The 22,465-nt window shown below is 40.8% G+C and overlaps 1 protein-coding gene across 1 annotated transcript; it reads left to right on the top strand.

Annotated features, from left to right (window-relative positions):
- Positions 1-563: 563 nt before the first annotated feature.
- On the top strand, positions 564-12,729 carry PARP12 (poly (ADP-ribose) polymerase family, member 12; the record flags this gene model as incomplete). The annotated part of the gene is given in 11 exon segments (XM_010194627.1): positions 564-699; positions 1,772-2,066; positions 3,037-3,135; positions 4,093-4,222; positions 5,799-6,000; positions 6,603-6,723; positions 8,160-8,256; positions 9,255-9,333; positions 10,637-10,767; positions 11,469-11,620; positions 12,431-12,729. Coding segments are annotated over 11 exon segments (1,741 nt in total), but the record flags the coding sequence as incomplete, so codon positions are not given.
- Positions 12,730-22,465: the final 9,736 nt, after the last annotated feature.

Raw genomic sequence — 22,465 nt, 5'->3', positions numbered from 1 at the left:
TCCCTTTGGTGGCAGGAGGCTTCAATAAAGGTTTCGCTGCTCTTTTCCGTGTCAGAAATGCCCCTTTTTACTTTTTTTTGTTGTTTGTTTTTGTTTCACAGACTTTGGGTTGCAACACTTCCTTCCCAGCTCACCCCCTTGCTTCTGGCGCTTACCCCCGTGGGGTGAAAGCTTTGCCCCCCCCCACACAACAAATCTAAGTGCTTTTTGTTGGGTGAAGTTAGGGCATATACCCCTCCGTTTGAGGGGGAGGGAGCGTTATTTGGGCATTTTGGTGTCTTCTCATGCATGGTGGTGAGCCTCAGGTCAAAAATGCCAGTATTGTCAGACTACACTAATGCTATAATGACTGTAAATCAGAAATAGCGTGCTAATTATCCTCAGAGTAATTATGTAATCTGCTTGGCAAATCACATAATTGCTTTATGAAGAAGCACTGCAGATTTTTTCTGAAACTGCCTGATTTGGTGTGCTTTTTTAAACTGTCAATGTACTACCAATAGGGTAGCAAAGTAGTGCTAGTTTGTCACGCTTATTCTGCACTTGGGTTTCTTAACTTCTAGGAAGGAGTGCAGGTTTGTTCACAGCTTCTACTCTGACCACAATCTCCGTGTTCTAAAACAGTATGGACTTGAGATTTTAAACTGGAATGAACTTCACCAGCTCTTGCTTCAAAATGACCCTTCCCTCTTACCAGAGGTGAGTAGCAGTGTGGCAGTTTCTTACCTGTGTGTTTCGGTGAGCATCACAAAGTGGAAGAGGCTTGATCCTGGCTGGAGATGCTAGGTGTCAGTTTAGTTAGCGTAATGCAAAATTGAAACTTTAAATCTGCACCTTCTGTTCTCCTCTGTGGTGGGATGACCACAGCAGGCAGCTGAACACACACACAGCCCTCACTCACTCCCCTCTCCTCTGCCCCCAGCAGAACAAGCGAGGGAAAAGAAGAACAAAAGTGACAAAACTTGGGGGTGACGATAAAGACAGCTTAGCAAGTGGAGGAAAGAGGAGAGAAAACAAGTGTTGCAAAGTTAGTCACCACTTCCCACAAGCAGGCTGATGCCCAGCAAGTCTCTGAGCTGGGGCCACCTTGTAAGAAGGACAGCATGCCCCTCCTTTTTTTTTTTTTTTTAATTTTAGGGAATGAATGTGGCGTGGAATATCCTTTTGGCCAGTTTGGGCTAGCTGTCCCAGCTATGTCCTCTTTCAGCTTCTTGTCTGCCCCCAACCTGCCTGGGGTGGGGTGGAGGGCAGAGTGGAGAAAAAGAGACGGCCTTGACACTGTGCAAGTGCTGCTCAGCAGTTGTTGAAATATTGGTGTGTTATCAGCACAGTTTTGGTCACAAATGCAAAACATAGCGCAGTACAGTCTGCTATAAAGAAAGTTAACTCCATCCTAGCCAGATCCAGTTACCATCAAATTCGGATCAAAAAAATTCACTATTCCAAAACTAGAAAACCAAAGAGTTCAGGTAGTGACACAAGAAAATCCACTGTCCTACATTTATGTCTTAAAACAAAATCCATCTGTTTGAGAATGTCTGTAAGATGGTTTTTGTCCGTTGCAAGATCTTTATAGATATTAGCAGGGAACAGGAAAAGCTTTCAAGTAATCACTTGGAAAACAAGAACAAAGAAGAAACTTGTATAAATATTTTAAATGCAAATATAAACATGTAGCTGTAATATTTTAAAAATCATTAATTCGGTCTATATGAGCACACTGTACTTTAATTTTTACATTCTTTTTTTCCCCCCTCCCCCTCTACCCAAGGTTTGCTTGCATTATAACAAAGGTGATGGACCTTATGGATCTTGTACCTATAAAAAGATCTGCACCAAGCTGCATGTTTGCCAGTTCTTTCTGCAGGGACAGTGCAGATTTGGCAGCAGCTGCAAGCGATCCCATGACTTGCTAAAGTCAGAATGTTTTGAGAAACTGGAGAGACAGGGAATGAATTCATACACTATTGAGAAGCTACTGTCCCTTTATAGGAATATGTATGACATAAAAAATGGCAACAGAAACATGTATGACATAGAAGATACCACGTCTTCACCCTGCAAAGGTAAATTATATCATCTTTTGAAAACATCAGAAGAAGAGTCGTTGTACTGAATGTGATGTTATCACAGATGTCATTAAGAAAAAGAAAACTGAATTCACATCTTGATGTGTCTTTTAGGAGGGACCTTGCACCTATCTCACTGATGAGAGATTTGTGTCTTGACAAGTGAGGTGAATTTCAAGGCAATTATGGGTTCCCAAGAAAATAAAGTTCTTGGTGTTTATAAAAATCTTGAATTTGGGGTTAGAAAAGCGTAACAGGAACTGGAAATAAGGAGATCTATATTTTTTTCTTGATTAAAAAAACATAAACAAGGGCAGAGAACTGCTTAAGAATAGGGGTGGCATTTACTTATGTGATTATAAACTACTTTATAATTTTTTTTAAACTAGTGGTTATCTAGCATAAGAATTCACCGACAGCAATATCCTAGTTACTTGTCAAAGACGTAACATTTTGTTTCTTCTTTTCTTTTGAAGTTTCTTAGCATTGCAAGTTAAGTAAAATTTAGCAGGAAAGAAAAGGATAACTGAATGAAAAATCCAAGTCTGTGTGTTTATCTATTCTCCCTACACTTCCTTCTTCCCTTTTTTGTTTCCTTAGGCATGCTTTAATTAAGCATGCAGATGTTATAGCTACCAATATGAACAGCTACATGGGATGCATGGTTAACTCAGGTGTATGTCAAAATGTAAAGGCATTGGATTCTATTCCTATTTTGTGGTGATAGCTGAAAACTGTATCTGAGGAATTTAGCAGTTACTGGAAAGTCAAGTTTAGAAAAGATGGATAAAGGGATAGGACTTTTGAGTATATGAGGTTATCAAAGACTTCAGTGTCTTTCTGGAGCTGAATGGAGTTACATTGTTATAAACACTGGTTCTAGGTGTCTTGCCTACCCATAGGTGCACTATTAAAAGGGCTTGTTGAAATAACATGTATTAACGAGGCTTACAATTCCCCCCCCCAGAGAGAAAACACAGCTCTAGCCAAGAGTCCTCAACTAAAAATGATGATGACTTGGAACAGATCTGTTTGTATCACCTGTACAGAAGTTGTGGCTTTAAAGGTAGGTCGTGCCTGTAGCAAGTCTGGTCATTTTGCTTTTCTCATGCAGAGAAAGTGATAAACATCTTTTACATGAAGGGGAAACTTCAGCGCTTATGCTTAGATCTCAGTGTAATCTTGAGTGCTGGTAGGAAAGTGTTGGACCTACCGGCTATACCAAACAGAGGAGCTGTTTTGGTTTACTCTGAAGTGTGTATTGGCCTGTGTTGGAGGTTGGCTACTCCACCTGTGGTCACCTAAGGGATTGCGGAATGATAGGAGTCCTATTTCCATAAAGCTACAGAAGATACTCTGAATTCTACTTTACTCCTTGTTTCTTCAAGCACTCTTCAGTTACATCTGTCCGAGTTGTTTCCCTTCCAGAATGTTCCAGCTTGTCCAGAAAGAAGGCTGCTGTGCCAGCTTTCTTGTTGGGGTGTCCTTTTGTCATCCTTTTCCTTCTTGATGTTCTTGACCTGTAGTAGCTCCCTGATGTACTGCACACCTTCTCATATGAACAGGTGTGGGTTTTTGTGTTTTTGGGGTTTCTCTCCCTCAGTAATACCACTTAGGGACTAGGTGATTAAGCATAGATATTTTTATCTACACTGTTATTCTGTATATGAAATAGTAGTCTTGTATGAGCTTGTGATTTCAATTAACTGTACATTTTTGTCTCTGAAGCTGAGAAGCCAGAACAGTCCTTCACCACTGAGCCCCTGCTAGCAGTTTTGATGCACAAAGAGAATCTAGTAGTACAGAGAATGAACTTCTACCTTAGCTCAAAAATTAAGGTCTGCTTGCTCACGCTGAAAAATTCAGAGCTACTGCTTGTACTGATTCCACAGGTGAACACTTTCCATAGCTATGCATTTGATACTTTCAGCAGCTAGGTGTATAGTCCTGAAATGTCGGAGTTTTTCTCATAGCCTGTAAAAATAAAAATAATGCATCTCTTTTTTTTTTAAAATTTTTATAGATAGATGTATCAGAACTCATTTTCACTTGCCATATAGATGGCAGATGTCTGATGATGGTACCTGGAAGGACTTGAAGAATATGGAAGAAATAGAAAAGTCATATTGTGACCCCAATAACACCAGGTATAAACTCTCATAAAATTTAATAATGTTTGGAGTTTGCTATATTGGACCAGGCCCTTAGTGGCTATAAATTACTGTGATTCTCTTGCAGTCACTACATAAGTAGCTTCATCAGATATATTGTTCTGCTGTCCTCACTTTGCTGATCTACTGCTGGTGGAGATCTGATCCATTGCAACTTACTTGTGCCTGGAGCCCATGTAGAACCCTCTGGGTTACCATATACTGGGTTTGGCTGGGAAGAAGTTAACTTTAGTCCATATAGTGTTGTGTTCTGGATTTGTGACTAAAGCAGTGCTGATAGTGCACCAGTGTTCTAAGTGTTGCTGAGCAGGGCTTGCAGAGGGTCAAGGCTTTCTCTTTTTCCCGCTCTGCCTTGCTTCTCTACAGTGAGTGGGCTTTGGGTGGGCAAGGGATTGGGACAGGATCAGCCAGGACAGCTGACCTGAACTGGCCAAAGGGATCTCCCATACTGTATAATGTCATAATCAGCAATAAAACCTGAGGCAGAGGAAGAAGAGGGTTGGGTTTTTGTTTCCTAGTGACTGCTGTTTGGTGGCTGACTGGGCATTAGGCTGCCTGGGGAGTCAGTGAGCAATTTGCTTTGCTTTATTTTTTTTTTTTGGCAAGTTTATTTACACCACACCACCCCCCTTCATCACCTATTGAACTGCCTTTGCATTGATCCACAATGCTTTTTCCCTTCCTGTTTTCTGTTGTGCAGGGGAGGGGAGAAGGAGTGCGCGAGCAGCTGTGTGGATACTTGGTTGCTGGCCAGGGTCATTCCACCACAGTTACTTTGTGTGACTGACCTATAGACTTCAGTATTCTTTGCTGTAAAAAAAAAAAAAAGTATGAATACTTCCTATTGTTGCTACCATAGAAGTCTTAATCCTTACTAAGAATGGCTGGAAAACTGCAGAGAATGGTGATTTTATCACAAGTATTTGTGGGGAATATGTCTTTGGTTAGAACTTGTCAATGCACAGCTTGACCCCATGGTTAGAAGTAACCTATTTCACCTTTTGAGCTGCAGAGTGGACAGGCAGCATGAGATTAGCCCCTCCTGCCCCCTATTTCCCCCAGTCCATATTGAGGAACTCGTAGAATACCTTGTGTGCTTGGAGAGAGAATATGGAAATACCTTTAAAAGTTTGGAAACTGGTTATGTAGCACAAAAGGGGTATTGGAAAGGGCTTGTACCAATAGGTTGTGTCCCACGCTGGAGAATTTACCTAGCCCTTTTATGTTACGTGAGAGGCTCTTTGAAGCCATGTTATGACAGTGTTCTCTTTAGTATATAGTTGGTGAGCAAGAAGAAGACAGTGTACGTTTTCCACTGTTTCTGTTCATCTTCTGTAACGCACTAATTTATGAGCTGGTAATGGTTATTGCCCATGGAACCAGTGTGAGACCTAATGCTGTAATGCAATGTACATGCAGACAGAAGACAGAGCTGGGATTGTTGTGGCAACTGTAGCTTTGTGTTCTGCTTTACTTGTAAATTTGTAAAATTGCAAATGTGTGGTGGGCTTCTAAACGCATGTGTAAAGCTTCTCAAACAGTTCTGACTTTTCTTTTTTCCTCCCTTTTTTAATAGTTTTTTTATTGGTCCTACTATCTTGTCATGTATCCATTTTTCAAATATGTGGTGTGGATTTGAAAAGGTTAGACGTCTTTCTACAGTCTCCTCTGTGGCCAGACCGCCTCACTTCATTCTTACAACAGAATGGATCTGGTACTGGAAAGATGAATATGGCCAGTGGCAGGAATATGGAAAAAAAGTAAGTGTGGAGATATGGGGAAACTCTCAACTCTGTGTTAAAAGTGCAGAACTACTCAAAAGTGCACACTGTTTATATCTTCCCCCTCTTTTGTCATCTTGTCCCTCCCTCCCACTCATACTGTGCAGATGGACATTAGAGGCCTAGTGGGAACTTTTCTTAGTGAATTTGATTGGTTCGGGTAGGGAAGTGCTCACTGGTGAGTCAGAAGTATTATTGACAGATAGTTCTTCAGTGAGTCATATGAGATATCAGGATCATGTGAATGCATTATTTTAATTGTTGCTGACTAAAACTTCCTTTTTTGAGGTCCCAGCGGTACTCTTGTGTGTTTTTGCTAAGGTCTAGTTGGTGAACGTGCAGTCTCAGCAGTAGTGTTCACAGCATGCACTTTGCAGTGGAAGTTTGGGCTTCGTAACACTGCTTGGTTTGTTTTAAGCAGTTTCAACTGCTTAATACATGGCTTTTGCCTGATCGCTGCTATTGTGCCCCAAAGCTGATACATACTGCAGCCACCATACGATATGGCAGTTGTTGGTTTTTAAACTTGTATGTAGCAGACCAGGAGAATCTTTTTTTTTAAATTTGGTTTTGGCTTACAGAGTGATGATCATGCAGCTGCCACTGTCTCCAGTGCTGACCTGGAGAAAGCTTATATAGCCAAAGCTGCTTCAAAGCTGAACTTCAAAGCTGGAAGACATGAATATGAACTCAATTTTGGAGGTAGGTTCCATTTGCTTTGTTTTCTCCCTCTCTTCCTCCCAGGTCTTTTGTGACTACAGGAGATTGGAGAGAGAAATTTGAACTTTGAACTGCAGTGCTTACAGAGACAGAGCTTCTATCAAAGTTCTCAGGATAAGAGCTGTTCACATAAGCAAAATGGCATTCCTATTTCTCCAAACCTTTTATTTTTGAGAAGTTCCTCTGCTAGGTTTAAAAATGTCTGCTAGCAAGTACAAGTGTGACAAATGGTGAGAAACTTCTGGAAGACTTGGGAAGCCAGCTTCTGCTGTGCTTTAATAATTGGCTTGCAGAAACTTGAATACTTGTGCAAGGTGTAGGGCCCCAGACAATACCTAGCATTGCAAGATCTATGTAGCTATTTTCTCTTCATAACTCTGCCTGTCTGGAAAGGCTGAGGAAATACCTTGACTAAGTCAAAGTAGGTAGGAAGAGGTGTTTCCCCAAGAGTTCAGGAAATTTAAGCCACTTGTGATGGCTCTGTCCTCTCTGAGCTGTTGCCTTTCCAGGCATTGTTTTCAAAAATCATGGGGAACAGTGGTGGTGGGAGCCAGCCTGCCTAGACTGTAATTTTGGTGTAGTTGCCTTTGATCCAACTCTCCATTACTATCTCATGTGATATGTTGTTTGTGGTTCAATTGAAAGCAGTGCTGTAATCTTCTCTATAGGCTGGGAAAACTTGTCTGGCTTAGAAGGGAAAAATTGCATAGTAAATCATACTTTTTCTAAGGTTTGAGCTTTTTTAGTAACTTAGGAAAACATATACAATGTGGATGTCTTCCAAAACTTAGTTTCTAGGCTTGGTGTTGCTGAGAGTTTTATTTTTGTTTTTCTCCCTGTGTATGCCCCTCTGAAGATGAGGCCTTATTCTCCCGGCTGCTGCTGACTCTCAGTTGCTAGTAAGATGTGGCAGTAGCTACAGAGGTTCCAAGATCCAGAAGAAATGCCTCTAAAATTCAGACTGCTGTGACTTGTTTCTGTAGGTGGTCAATAAAGATGAATGGCCTTGCGTTGCATTTATAGGGTTTGAAACCTACAACTGCATGTAGGAAAACAGTATCTTGATTGCAAATTGAGAAGGAAGGGATGCAATCCATAGAGCAAAGGTAGATACATATTTTAAGTGTGGCTGATGGAACAATGAAGAAAAAATAGCTACCAGTGTCTATCGTTCCTTCTAAAGTTAAGAGCAAAACTGAAACTGAAACCCTTCTTGGTTTGTACAGATAGGTTGTGGGTTCCACATCCTGCTCAGACTTCCCTTTTTATAGCAAGAAAAAAAGCTTAATACCTTTTAGTCAAAATTTGTGACAAAACAACTTAGTGACAAGTTTTGCTGCAGTGTGAAGGCTTTCTGAAACATCTTTCTGATTATTCAGGGTTTTTTTTGTTGTTTGTTTTTGTTTTGTTTTTCCCAGCCATGATTCAGAAAAACCTTCGCTATGGAACAGAGAGAGTTGTTTGCAGAAGACCTAGATTTGTCTCTCAGACAGAGGTAGAAAAGACAAAAGCAAGGTAAACTGCAACTGCTCATTCTGAGGTGATGGATTTAGTGCATTATTAATGCAGTGTCTTTCAAGGATATGAATAAGGTGAAGGAGTAGCTGTTAAGACAATTGTAAAAGAAATTGAGAGTGGAAGGGACATACCTTTACTACAGCAGTGTTTAGCCAGCACGGTATTACAGCTTGGGCAACAGTTTTCAGGCAACGCAGAACTCTTGAGGGTAATGGAAGTTTGGGCTTGGATGAAGTTTGGGCTTGGACAAGGAAAACGTAGAAGCATAGAAAATAATTTAACATGTAGCAATGTTGTAGAGACCTGCGGATTAGAGGGAACTGTCTTGTTAGAGCAGTTGATAGAGATGGAAGCATATGCATACTAGCCCTTTCTGACATCTGAGATCAGTAATTTTCAAAGCTAAGTACAAGCTTAGAAACAATTATTTTAAAATCAACCAGCCAGTCTGAGAGGAAAGTAGTTGTTACAGGTGGAGCAAAAGGTGGGAGTCTGCAAGGGGAGAATTTTTGTATAACTGCATGTAACAGTGAACTTTTTTATGCATTCACTTGCAGCACACGGTTCTTGCTTAAACTACACAGAAAAGAGCAGCTAAACACACGAATTAAAATTGGGGTGGAAGTAGAGGGGAGGGCTGTGTCTATCCTGTTTCTGTCATATTATATTTTATTTATCTACTCCAGTGTAGTGGAGCTTCTCTGTACACATTCAACTCTTTGCAACTAAGAGAACTACTTTCATGTTTAGTTCAGTGTATTTTATTTTTTTCTCATTTGACATCTTGCTTCCTGCTGTAAGTCTTGACATGATGATTTGGAGCAAATATTTTCATGTACTGAACTGAAAAGACAATTTTGAAATATTTCTCAGTATGTTCAGTGGCCTATATTCTCCCTAAACTTGGCAAAAATGTTTAGTAGTATCTTATGTACATAAAATGTAGGGATTTGGTTTGTTTTAATTACCTATTTGTGATGTCTTGTAATGTATAGGGGCTTTAAACATACAGAAGAATTTAAGGGCGTTCCAGCTCACTGGGACAAATCTGCCCTGCCTGAAGTGGGATTCAAGGTTTGAAGCTTTTCGTTTTTTCTCTCCATCAGTTTTGTTGCATACAGGTTTGTTAAAGCACAAGCTCACTGTTTCGTGTGCCTTTGTAGATGGCTGTTTCTTATGTAATATAATGCAGAAGTGTTGGTAAATTTGAGCCTGATACCACACTGGGCAGACCTAGAGGAGAAACTAGACCCAGATTTGAACTAACAAATGGTGGCAGTATAACCCTGGTAACATTGATTTTTCACTGCTACTAATAATCCCTTTCCATGGCAAATTTGCCATAAGCTTATGCTGTATGAGCAGGACTGTTACTGGTGCCCAAGATACGTAGCTTTGAAGTCCAATGTGGACTGAAGCATCAGAGATAAATCATGCCTCTAAACTTCAGGGTAGCCATTCCCTGAGCTGTGTCTAAGGAGACTGCTGTATGGCTATGGAGCATTGCTGAAATCAGCAGAGTTCAGGCTGGCATCATTTATTAAAATGTACCATAACTCCAGAGGAATAAACATGTTTACCTTTGTAAAACACCCAGTTATTCCTGCTTGCCTCCACCGCCACCTCTGCCAACTCTAGTGATTATACCTAGAGAAAAGGTCGTCTTAAATGAAGCCTGAAAATCACTACCTCGCAAAGTGAAAATCCTTGAGAAATTGTCAATAAAAAATAGGGAAGGCAAACATTGACATTCTTGATGTTCCTAGGGAAAACATGCAAGTATAAAACTTTGCTTGCTTTCAGAACTGCCATGGAAGGAACTGATTTTTGGCAGTATGTCCCTACTTTGTCCTAAAATGGTTGATTAGAATAAAGCCTTTTCAATTTATGTGAAACCATAACAGACAGTGCAGTTCATGTTCACTGGCTGTAGGAAGTATAAACTATAAAGATTTAAAAAGCATGGATGTAGAAATACTCTTTGATTTGCTGCAACATAAATTCTCCATTCTTTTTTTTAAGTTTATGTGCTCATTTCTTCTATGCATTTAGGTACTGTTTGATATATACATGCAAATGGTCTTGGCCCAAATATTGAAAGGGGCTGGGTGTCTGCACAAAAGCATGCAGCTCCTTTAATATCTTGTGAGAGAGAAATCTGGGTGTCTTAAACCCCCAGAGTTAATGTTCCCTAGGTAAGAGCTCACTTCTATAGAGCGGGTATCTCTAATCTGCCTTTTTTCCAAGAGTATTTTTGCTGCTCATACCTCTGCTTCACAGAAAAGACTTTAAAGGTCTGACTAGTACTGCTAGGTAGGGTGGCTTTGTTAGGATTTAGTAAAAGATGAGAGTAGCTTTTTTAATCTTTTCATTACAGCTGGTTGAGCTTGACAGTTCTTCTGAAGAATACAAGAAAGTCAAGGTGAACTTTCAACGCACAATGCTCAGAGCAGTTATTAAAAGGATTCGTAGAGTTCAGAACCCGTCTCTCTGGGAGCTGTATCAGTGGTATGTGCAAAACACTGCTCTGGTATGTGTGCATGAAATGTGTTGTTTCTGCAGTTACTTTATGCTAAAGACAGACAAGCACATTCCTGAAATGCAGCTGCGCTTGAGAATCTGCTTCCACTCCCCCACTGAAATACCTAGCCAGGGTCGACGTGTAGATAAAGTGTATAGACAAAACTTTTGGTCAAGATAAAAGGCTTGGAATAGCCAGATGAGCTCTGTGGGAGGAATCCTTGCTCCTGAGGAAGCAGTTCTGAGTTCGGCCAGGCCTGTGTCCAGAACAGCTGCCTTCCACTGAAGGCTTGAAGCTGGTAATCGGTCACATCTGACACAAACATTTCTTTGTAGCTGGTCAAAATTGAAACTGTCTTCAAAACTAAATGCAAAACTCACCAAGGGAAAGCCTTAACAGGAACTCGTCTTTAGGAAGAAAATAATGGCAAGATTCCTCCCCCTCTCCAATTAGGCAGCGAATGAAGCTGAACATTCTTGTTGTTATATATCTGGAGGCATTTGTTTATAACAAAAGCATGTTTGTATGAAGCTAAAGAGCAAGATACTCTGTATGCCCAAAGTTTAGGCCTTAACTTAAGGATTTTCCAAATATACTCTGTATAAAATTGTCTTTGAGTGCTAGTATGGCTGGAACCTGTCTGGGTACAGCCACTGTGGAACTGCAAGGATACTGCTTCTTGTTGCAGGCAGAAGGAACAAATGCAGAAGAGCAGTGGTGGAAAGGCTGTGGATGAGCGATTTTTATTTCATGGGACTAGTAAAAAATACATTGATGCCATCTGTCAGCAAAACTTTGACTGGAGGATCTGTGGCCTTCATGGGACAGTCTACGGCAAAGGTTGTTTTTCAGCTCTTTCATTAACCCTAGACTTGCTAAAAAATTCTCAGTAGTTACTGCAGGGGTGTAAAGCTAGAAAGAGGGCACTCAGCCAATCTAGGTCTTATCTCTGTGATGATGTGGACAACATAGCTGACTTCAGCAATGATGATTTGGAGCCAAGGCTTACTGAAAGGCCTCGGCCTCTGTGCTCCACTCTGTCCTTGCAAGAAAAGATAAGCTTAGGAGAGGCCAGACTTACTTCTTCAGTTTCTCCAAGCTCCTACAGGAGGGCAATGTGGCATTATTTTACTTTTTTTTTTTTTCCCAGAAACATAAATACCATCCTCATCACAGGCTTTTCGCCATGTTAGCAAATGATTTTCCTTTACCTTGTCCTGTGTACAGGAATACATCAACATACCATGTGGAACACCCAAGAGTCAGGCTGACTGACTACCCACCCATCTGACTGAATACTTAGCGACTGAGAAATGTTCTAATGAACATTAGTGGCCTCTTCCAGGAGAGGAAGTTGGGTGTGATTAGGGAAGGTGGACATCTAGGGTCAGGAAGAAATCCTCTTGAGGAATATCATAACATTTCAAACATTACTTATATGGCTTTTTAATGTGTGCTGTGAAGAATAAAAGTAGGTAATACATAGTGATCATTTTTACGAAGAAGGACATACAGGAGACGAGAAGGCTTTGGAAAGGTTGTTTGTGAACTGCATAATGTCTTTGCTTATGAATTTGCTTTCACACTGTATCACTTCCTTCCCTGAAATTCTGGTGTCTTATCAACTCTGTCTTGGTGTCTCTTCTGCAGGAAGCTATTTTGCAAGGGATGCATCTTATTCTGACAACTACTGCAGAGAAGACTCATACACCAAGACCATGTTTGTGGCACGTGTGCTGGTCGGGGAGTTCACTCTTGGTAGTTCTTCTTATGTTCGCCCTCCCTTGAAGGACAGCCAAAACTTCTATGATAGTTGTGTGAATAACTTTTCAAACCCTTCTATCTTTGTCATCTTTGAGAAGCAGCAGATTTATCCAGAGTATCTCATAGAATACAGGGACTAGGCATTGGTAAAAATGCTACAGCAGCAAACCCATCATTATGTTTAGCTGGTATAAACTTTTTTTACTATTGACTTTAGAGAGAAAAAGTGATTTTTTAGAAGTTTTGTAATTGAGTAGGTGAATGTTCAGAAACATTTATTCTCTGTTCTTCCTGTGCAATAGAAAACAAGAGGTAAAAAGACACAAAGTGTGTCTTAGAATACTTAAAATCTTGTGTCTGTCTCCTATTCTTTAGCAGGTATCCTGTTTCCCTGCATTACTAGAGACATTTACAAATTTATTAGATTAATTAACTGTTGGTTTTAACATGGCTATGACTGACAAGTTGAAACAATATTTAGTTATAATTGTTTCAGGGTAGAACTTTAGAAGTGCTCATTAGTCAGAGGCTGTCTCCTTCTACATGCTTATATTTTAACTCAAAATTTGATAATACCTGCTTTTTTTAATGATCTGTCTCCTGTAACAGTAGGCATTCAAGTACTTGCGAATGAGACTATACAATCACCATCTCTGTGCTTAACTCATTGCATAAATTCTTAGCAGCACCATTTTTTGTGTCTCTACACAATCCTCATCAATAAAGCCTCAAAATTAAACTTGCTTGTTGAAAAGGAACAGATGCTTATTTTCACTTGTTGATTTTTTTGTTTGTTTGTTTGAAACAAGTACCAAAGACATGAAGCACAGCAAGGATTCCTTGGTGCTGTGGTACTCAGTTGACTTACTCTGTCAAATAAATGCTGTGGCTTAGGTCTGTGAGAACACAGGTTTTTCATTACTTTTACTGTGCCTACAATGTGCTGGTGGGTGATCAGAAGAGAAGGCAGCTCACCCCATCATTTAAGAGTATTATGCTTGGGAGTGAAATACACTCCTTGCGCTGCCTGAGTAGCAATACCCTGTTTCTGTGGAGCAACTTAATGGTTCTCTTACAGGTGTTGGGAAGGTCAGTGAGTAACTGTGTCTCATTAGGTGTACTGCCCCTTTGGGTGCAGCAGATACACTGGTTACCTGTGTAATCAAGGTATCTTTGGATTTTCTTGCAGGAAAATCTTGCTTACTTGAGGTCACAGAGCTGAAACCTTTAAAAATCTGAAGCTTAAGTTGAATGTTTAGTTGTTTCCAGCAAAATATTTTGTTAGTGTTGAGCAGTCAGCATACATGTGTTAAAAAATACTAGACGTTTAGCTTAAAAAGAGTAAGTTTTAAGAGTAGGTTGATCAGTGTCAATCATTTAGTATTAGGATGCAGGGGTTACAGCATAATGTTGAGCAATTTGTTACATTGTTCATTACTTACTTAGCATGAGTAGCTAGATTTGCTGAAGCCTTAGACTTCAAGCTGCAAACTTTCACCTAGATTTGCTTTTGGCTGGGATGATTTTCTTCTTAGTAGCTGGTACAGTGTTGTGTTTTGGGTTTAGCACAAAAATAATGTTGATAACGTACTGATGTTTTATTTGTTGCTAAGCAGTGCTTATCCCAAGTCTAGGCCTTTTCAGTTTCTCATGCTCTGAAGATAAGGAGCCTACAACCATCAGCAGAAGCTGCAACTCGACAAGACGAGAGCAGTAAATAACCTGCCTGGAGACAGAGACAGGATCCAATAAGGTCTTAGAACATCCCAGACCAGAAACCACCACCATCACCAAAAAGGCGGGTAAAAGGCACATGAAGAACACATGATGGGTGGGTACACAAATTGTAAGGGTATAATTGCCCAGGGATTGCTTTGTTTAGGGTCATTCTCCAGAGGCACCCAGCTCAAACTGTTTTTTTCCTGCTGTATCATCTGAATAAATTATTCTTTTTTATGTAAGATTTGGTATCTGAGACTCTGTTATGGGAAACGTAGGGGCAAACTTGAGGCAAAGAAGTTGAAAGGGGCACCTGTCAACTCACTGGAGTCGCCCACTGCGAAGGGACTCTGGTCCTAGCAGGAAAGACTTGAGTGGTGCATGTATGACTCCTAGGGTGGTGTATGTGTGCTTGAGTACTCTCTCCCTTAACATGTATATGCAGATAATCGAAACACTTGAACTGTCATCTTAAGATTAAAGTCACTGATACATAGACAGATACTTTATCACAGCTTTAACGCTCCTAAATGAGTACTTGTTAGTTACAGTGTACTGCAAAAGCCTTAATATAGACTTTGTATAGGACCAAAAGAAGCTCATCTCTACCTGTATTCTAGAAGCACTTTATTTTTAGTTAATCTGGATGATGATTGACAGGTGTACGCTGGGTAAATCTATATTAGTTCAGCACTGGGAACCGGGAGCTTAGCCATGACTAGCTGGAGTAAGGCTGTGCAGAACTCCTTTTTATATGAACTGTTAAAACCAGGAGCATGGTATCTAAAGGAAAATACTCCTCTTCATGTTTAAACCCAGTAGAACACAGGATGTGGAAGAGCAAGTCGACTGTATTCTTTCTTTGAAAACATTTGTAATGGAACGTACGTGATAAATCTCATGTCAGCAGATGAGCTCATCAGCAAATACTACATTCATTGAGAAGGACAACACTATGTATGAAAGCTTTCATACTTGTGCAGAATTTTTCTGCCAAAACAAAACCATGCTTATCTACATCTTCATGGCAAATGAGAATACGAATAGCAAGCATCTCATCCTCTGAACATAACCAGTATTTCAGCTAAAAACTGGAATAACTGAAGTCATGTTAATCTTTTTTCAGAAAATTGAAACTTTTTTTTTTTTAATGTTGAGATGTTTTTAATAACATTTTTAAAGGCCAATTCAGGTAAAACTGGTAATATTTTTAATGTCCTTAACTGAATTCTTGGAGGGGATGTATAAGTGTGTGTGTGCATGTGTGTGTGTATGGAAGTAAAGGGGCTGGTTGTTATTTTGTCATCTGTTATTTTTCCATTAACACACAAAAAAAGAAAAATTACCATTTTTTCCACTTATGGAACTGCAGTGGTACTTTTCTTGCGTGTGGTAAACAAACAGGTACTCAAACCACTGAATTCCTTGTAATGGTTTTCTCGCTCTTTCAATGCTAAAATCACCATGTTTCTTTCACTAAGTTTCTGAGTTCTTGGAAACTTTCTTGAAGATGCTGCTGTTAAATAGTGGAGTCCCTCGCCAGCTATTTGGATTGCATTTTGAAATGAACGGATTAAAGAGCTGTTTGTATTAAATCAAAACTTCAGGCAAAAGTTGATACTGAACCTTTCTTCTGAGTGAGGGGGATATCTCTTGGCTGCTTAAGACCAAAGAAACTGAGCAGGATCAGTGTAATAATCTCTCTCACTACCTTTTTACTTGGAGTACTTCCAGCCCAACATCTGGGGAGGAATGGCTGTTACATGGGCAGGATTACTGGTACTTGCCTGTTTTACTAGGGGCCTGAAGAGCTCCTTGCACTTCTTGTTTCAGGCCTGGTCACAAATTCACATCTACTTGCAAAAAATCTTAGCAGTTGAGGAAATCCTGCTCCCTCCTTGAAAGTTGCCATAGGACCCAGCAGTGTAGGGAGAAAGCATCTTGGAGACTGATCAGACTTTTCACAGAAGAAAGAGAACAGGACCAGTGCAAACCAAGCAGTGAAATAAGAGTTTAAAAGTCAGCTTTAAAGTCCTTCAGCATGCTTACTGCTGCAAATACACAGAGGAGTCAGATACAAGGTAAAGCTGTGCCCAAGATGGAAACATCATTTAACAAAGGGAAATGAGAAGGTGGTCATTTCAGAAAGTACCACACACAGAACGGAAATTCTGCACTTTAATGCCAAGTAAGAATAAACAGTTCAAATTTGCAATCAATGAAGCATAATAATTTCTAACCCCTAGCTCCATTTTTCTAGGAATACTATTTATAAAACTGTAAAGGTTTTCAATATCAGCAGTCTCATTAAAAATACCATTTTATACTGACAGCTTTCTGTAAGCATTGCAGAGTCCCAGAAGATGTTTTTAATATAAGCTTTCCTTTACCAAGCAGCCTTTGCTTCATATCAGCTGTCAGAGAATGACTAAGACCCTTTTGTAAAACAGACATGCCCGATTTTAAACAAACCCACAGCTCAGCAATGCAAGACAACACACTTACTGTTTCTGAGGAAATTATTTTAAATCAGCTTCCTTGTTCCTCCCTAGAATCAATTGCTGTTGACTGAAGCATGCTGTACCAGAAATGCTAATAGTCGCCATAGCTTAACGATATAAAGTTATGTTGTTGCAACTTCTGCCGGTTTTGACTAGAGTAGTTAATTTTCTTCGTAGTAGCTAGTATGGGGCTGTGTTTTGGATTTGTGCTGAAAACAGTATTGATAACACAGGGATGTTTTTGTTAATGCTGAGCTGCACTTACAGAGTCAAGGCCTTTTCTACTTCTCGCCCCACTCCCACAGTGAGCAGGCTGGAGGTGCACAAGAAGCTGGGAGGAGACACAGCCAGGACAGCTGACCCCAGCTGATCAAGGGGCTATGACATACCATATAACATCACGATCAGCATATAAAGCTGGGGCAAGAAGAAAGCAGAGGGGGACATTTGGAGCTATAGTGCTTGTCTTCCCAGGTAACTGTTAAATATGCTGGAGCCCTGCTTCCCTGGAGATGGCTGAACACTTGCCTGCCAATGGGAAGCAGTGGATGAATTCCTTGTTTTGCTTTGCTTGCATGCTTCACCTCTTAAATTGTACTTATGTAAAGCCATGAGTTTTCTCAGTTTTACCCTTCCAAGTCTCTCCCCCATCCTACTGAGGGAGAGTCAGCAAGCAGCTATGTGGGGCTTAGTTGCCAGCTGGGGTTAAACCATGACACAACTATAAACATAATGCTTTATTTTTGGTAGGTTTTTGTTTTGTTTTGTTTTGTTTTTTTATGTATCTTAAAGCCAATTCTGCTCAGGATCAGTTCAGGACCATGTTATATGGGTGCATAACTGCACTATCATTAGCATGGTATTATCAGTTTCTGTTTTGGAGAGCTGCTGTCAGTCTTGTGTCTTGTTTTTCGCAAATGTGTGCTTCCAGGGTGGTAGAGCAGCACCAGTCCCTCAACACAGCTCACTCTTTATGTTTGTTGCTGAGGTCACACAGTCAGGGCTCAGGCCAGCATCATTAAGTATCCTGTAAAATGTCTCTGCAGCATCTGGTGACTGTATCAGCAGCTGTTGTTTAAAACAAAGCAGTGGCTTGGTGCTCTTCCTATATTACTGGAAAGGTGGCAGCCTTTTCCCCATCTTCTCTAGCTGTCTCACTAGGCCTGCATTTAGAACAAGGGGTGATGCACTCCCAGAATTCTGGCTTGGCTTGGCCTGCAGCTGCAAAAATAATTTTTCTATCCCATACCACTACAAACTGATAGACGAAAACAAATAATAATTCCTAACCAGAAAACTTTGCAGGACAGTTGAAAAACATATTAGTGCAGACATTAGACAAGCTATAGAACAGTCCATGCAAAAGCATATGGAAGAAAGGCAAAAGTTTGATTTAGGCTTGGAGTATTTGACAGAAATGAAGCACACAATGACCTGCTAATTCACATAAGGAAGAAAAACAGTAAAAAGATTTTTGAAGGCACAAACTAAGCCTTTGACAGCTGACTTCAGACTGGAATGAGCTTCCTGCTCATTCAGGCAGGTGAAAAGATTTTAGGTAAGGCTCATCCATGTTTAGTAAATCAGCTGCCAGCACACTGTTTTCAAGAGGGAAAAATGATGGCTAAAGTGTAGAAACTAGGGTATGTACGTACAGTGTGTTGCTTTTCAAATAAATAACAATCACTCCATCAGTAATTCATACAATCAACATGTCTGTAACAGGGCACTTCTCTTTAGCATGCCAGAGATGCTCCGTGGAAATAGGAACAGTCTCAAGACTTCCAGGTCAGTACTTCACCACTACCACCTGTACAGTTCTGGTTTGGAAAAAAAAGGAAAGAAAATTCATGAAAGACAAAATCTTCCAGGAGCAAGACACAGTAATTTGATCAATGCTAAGGCAGCATGTGGGAAGAAGGCAGCAAAAGGTGTTTGCGGGAGCGAAACTAGGGAATTTGATAGGGATCAGTGTGCAGATGGCTTCTTCCAGCAATCCTTGCAGTGAAGATGAGCAGTCAGGCTCTTTCTCCTGCTGCCATGACACTTCTCTGTACATACCATCAAGAGAGATGCTGTACCTAAGGAAACCTCAAGCAGCGTATGTCAGCAGGCAGAAGATCAACATTTACAAAAGGTGCTTCCTTGTTTTAATGGTGCCATAAGAATTTTTGCTATTTATAAAAACTTTCTTTTTAAAAAAAGAGAAGAGGAAAGAAAAAGATCCTGAGACTGAGACCATCTCCTTTCATGGTTTTGTTGTAGAGCAAACCAGTTCGTGGTGCCCACTGAAAGAAAGGCTTTTGGTTTTGGTTTTGTTTTTTTTCTGGTCAATTGATCACTGCTGTGTGATGTTCCACTAGCTGTGTGGTGACTGAAGGGCTTTGTAGAGGTGTAGGAAAGAGCATGGAGGGAATGTGAGGAGTGGAAGTGTACTGCTGCATTGGCTGTGAACAGTCTTACAGCTTGAGTGGATCCATGGTGCTGCTGCTGCACTTGGCAATCAGACAAGCTCCTTCCTGATTGGAGTGAGGCCCTTGGGACGTGACCTGTTCCAGGGTCACATAAGGAATCAAGATAGCTGCTGGAGCTGATGAACCTGGATCCCACTCTCTTGCCATTGGCTTTAGTGCATTCAGCACTCTCAACTTCCTTGAGTTGATGAGCTAGACAAGGATGGTGCCAACTGCAACGTTTGGAAAGGTCTCAACATGAAGCAATGTTGTACCAACACCTTCTGATTATCCTTAAATTTCCTCCAGTCCTCCTGCTTTCTTTAACTGCACATCTTCTTTTTTTCCACCTTTCCAAGAGCAGTTCAGTAGCCAGCAAAATGGCTGTCCCCTCATTTCTTTGGTCTTAGATACTGGAACTTAACTGGTAAGCAGGGGAACTTTTCATTCCTCTTGAGTCATGTTGATGCAATATGCTAAGTGCAAATTGTTAATCTAAGTGTATTTCAAATCACAGAAGCATGAATAAGGTGCAACTTCTTCCACTTTACAGACACAGGAAGAGATTAAGCATTTTGCAGAAGGCTCATCTTTGATTTTTTAGCAGACTTCATAATAAAATCCAATGCACTGGATACCAGGTCTTCTGCTGTAACTGTCATGTCTCTTGGGCTTTTTGTAGAGTAGGGACTTATAAGTGCATGAGAAGGATATGTGAGATAATGTATTGTAATTAAAATCTATTGTAAATCTCATGTGCACATAACACCTGCTCCATTTATTGAATTTGAGCATGAAGAAAGCATTCTCAAAGATGAGTGATAGGGAGTGCAATTTAGAAAAGCAAGTGAAAGTGGGATGCTTCTTTATGGATACAATTCACAGCAATTTGAAAGCCACCAATTGACTGTGGAGCCCACATCTCATTTAAAAAAGTGACTGTAGGCTCTCCCACAGGAGGGCAGCGAGGCAGCAGCTACTGCATATCAGTGAGACTTATGCTCCTACCTGTCTTTGGGGTTTTGAAAAATAATTATAGCTAGCAAGTCACTGAACAAGGGGTCCCATCCCAGGAGGCTTCAGGAAGTATATTGTCTTTTAGCGAGATTCTAGCACAATGTAGACTCCATTTTTGGGTCCAAGTGTGGCTTTTGATTTCAGCTGCAAAGGAATCTGAAAGAAAAAAGAGCATCTTATATAGTTGTATGTATTTGTTTATATGTGTATAACACCCCAACACACAGATAGACATTTTTGCTGGGGGACCAATTCATAGCAGGATTACTGTGGAAACTGTAAGGTACTTGTTTTACAGTCAGCTGTGGTAGTATAATATCATACAGAATTTACAGCCAGAGGCTGAGGCAGTGGTTGCCCAGGTATACTGTTGATCTGAACAGGAAGAAATTAACTCTGTAAAGTCTAGAGCTGCTGAGTAAGTGCCAGGTGCAATGTCTATAGCAACAGGCATACACTAAAGTGCTGAGATCCCATCGAAGATGTACACTCGTTCTCATCCTGTATAAATCAAGGTATTTTGACTGCTGTGTTTTACGCAGCTCTCCACTAAGACAGGGCTGTCTAATTGTTTGTTTTGTTGGAAAAATCATAAGGGTTAAATCACATTTTGATTAAAACATACCGTCCGGGCCTTTTGTCCCTCCTTATCACAGAATCACAGAATCACAGAACGTTAGGGATTGGAAGGGACCTCAAAAGATCATCTAGTCCAATCCCCCTGCCAAAGCAGGAACACCTAGACCAGGTCACACAGGAAGGCGTCCAGGCGGGTTTTGAATGTCTCCAGAGAAGGAAACTCCACAACCTCTCTGGGCAGCCTAGTCCAGTGCTCTGTCACCCTCACTGAGAAGTTGTTTCTTCTCAAATTTAAGTGGAACCTCCTGTGTTCCAGTTTGTGTCTGTTACCCCTTGTCTTATCATTGTTTGTCACCGAGAAGAGCCTGGCTCCATCCTCGTGACACTCACCCTTTATATATTTATAAACATGAATGAGGTCTCCCCTCAGTCTCCTCTTCTGCAAACTAAAGAGACCCAGCTCCCTCAGCCTTTCCACGTAAGGGAGATGCTCCACTCCCTTAATCATCTTTGTAGCCCTACGCTGGACTCTCTCCAGCAGTTCCCTGTCCTTCTTGAACTGAGGGGCCCAGAACTGGATGCAATATTCCAGATGTGGTCTCACCAGGGCAGAGTAGAGGGGGAGGAGAACCTCTCTCGACCTACTAACCACCCCCCTCCTGATACACCCCAGGATGCCATTTGCCTTATCATGGAAGTGGGTCTAGCAGTTTTCTCAAACAAAGAGAAAGACACAAAGGCAAGTCAGTCATCCTGTCTAGGACACACTGTCAACTCCCTGAAGTTGACAAGTGGGGCCTTTAAGCCTCTGCATGTACAAACCTCAGTCTCTGGGCAGGTCTTAAATTGAAACTTCTGCAAAATTCTCAGCAGAGTAATTTTTGTTTCCAGCAAACCCATTTTCATGCCAATGCAGCCACGGGGTCCTGCCCCGAAGGGCAGGTATGTAAAGGGATGTCTTTCCTTTTTGGCTTCCTCTGTAAACCTAGAAAGTGCAGAAATGGAAAACGCTTCAAGAAGTGCTTTTTGCTCCTGATTTCATGTTTTTCATTTATATCTCAAAAGGTGGTTATTTCAATTGGTCTTAATGGACAGGTCCAGGGGACTATTGATAGCTTATGTCCTGATGGGGCTGACGTCCTTAAGTAAACAGATAATTGACTTACAGCCATCAGACTTTGTCAGCTGGTGCTTTGAGAAGAGTACAGACAGACATTAGTATTATTCCAATTTATCTTTAATTGATTGCCTTCATTTGATGACCATGCTTAGAGGAACAATAACTTCATGTGCAGCCATGCTACCTGTGTAGACCTTTGCATGTATGAGGTAGAGATTACAGCTAAGAGGAAACTAACAGGCTGAAATGGGAACTAACCAGAATTAGCAACAGCACTTCCCTGCAGATGCAGATCAGTGGGAATTCTCTTTGAAGCTTATAAGGGGAGATGAAGTCTCATGGGACTGGACAGGCCATGGAAGACAGTTATTACAATTCAGTGCAGTCCTTCTTTGTGCTCTTGGCCCAAAGAGAACAGGTTCCCAGTTGGGGAACATTGAAAATGCAGACAGTTCTGTTCTTAGAGCTGAAGTACCTCAGTCCAATTGGAGAGACTTATTAATGTGGCAGTCCATATGCAGATCAACTATAT

This window comes from Mesitornis unicolor, unplaced genomic scaffold (assembly GCF_000695765.1).
Source record: "Mesitornis unicolor isolate BGI_N332 unplaced genomic scaffold, ASM69576v1 scaffold34120, whole genome shotgun sequence".
Taxonomy (NCBI): Eukaryota; Metazoa; Chordata; class Aves; order Mesitornithiformes; family Mesitornithidae; genus Mesitornis; species Mesitornis unicolor.
Note: the sequence above shows the minus strand (reverse complement) of the source record. Positions and strands in the feature narration are given on the sequence as shown.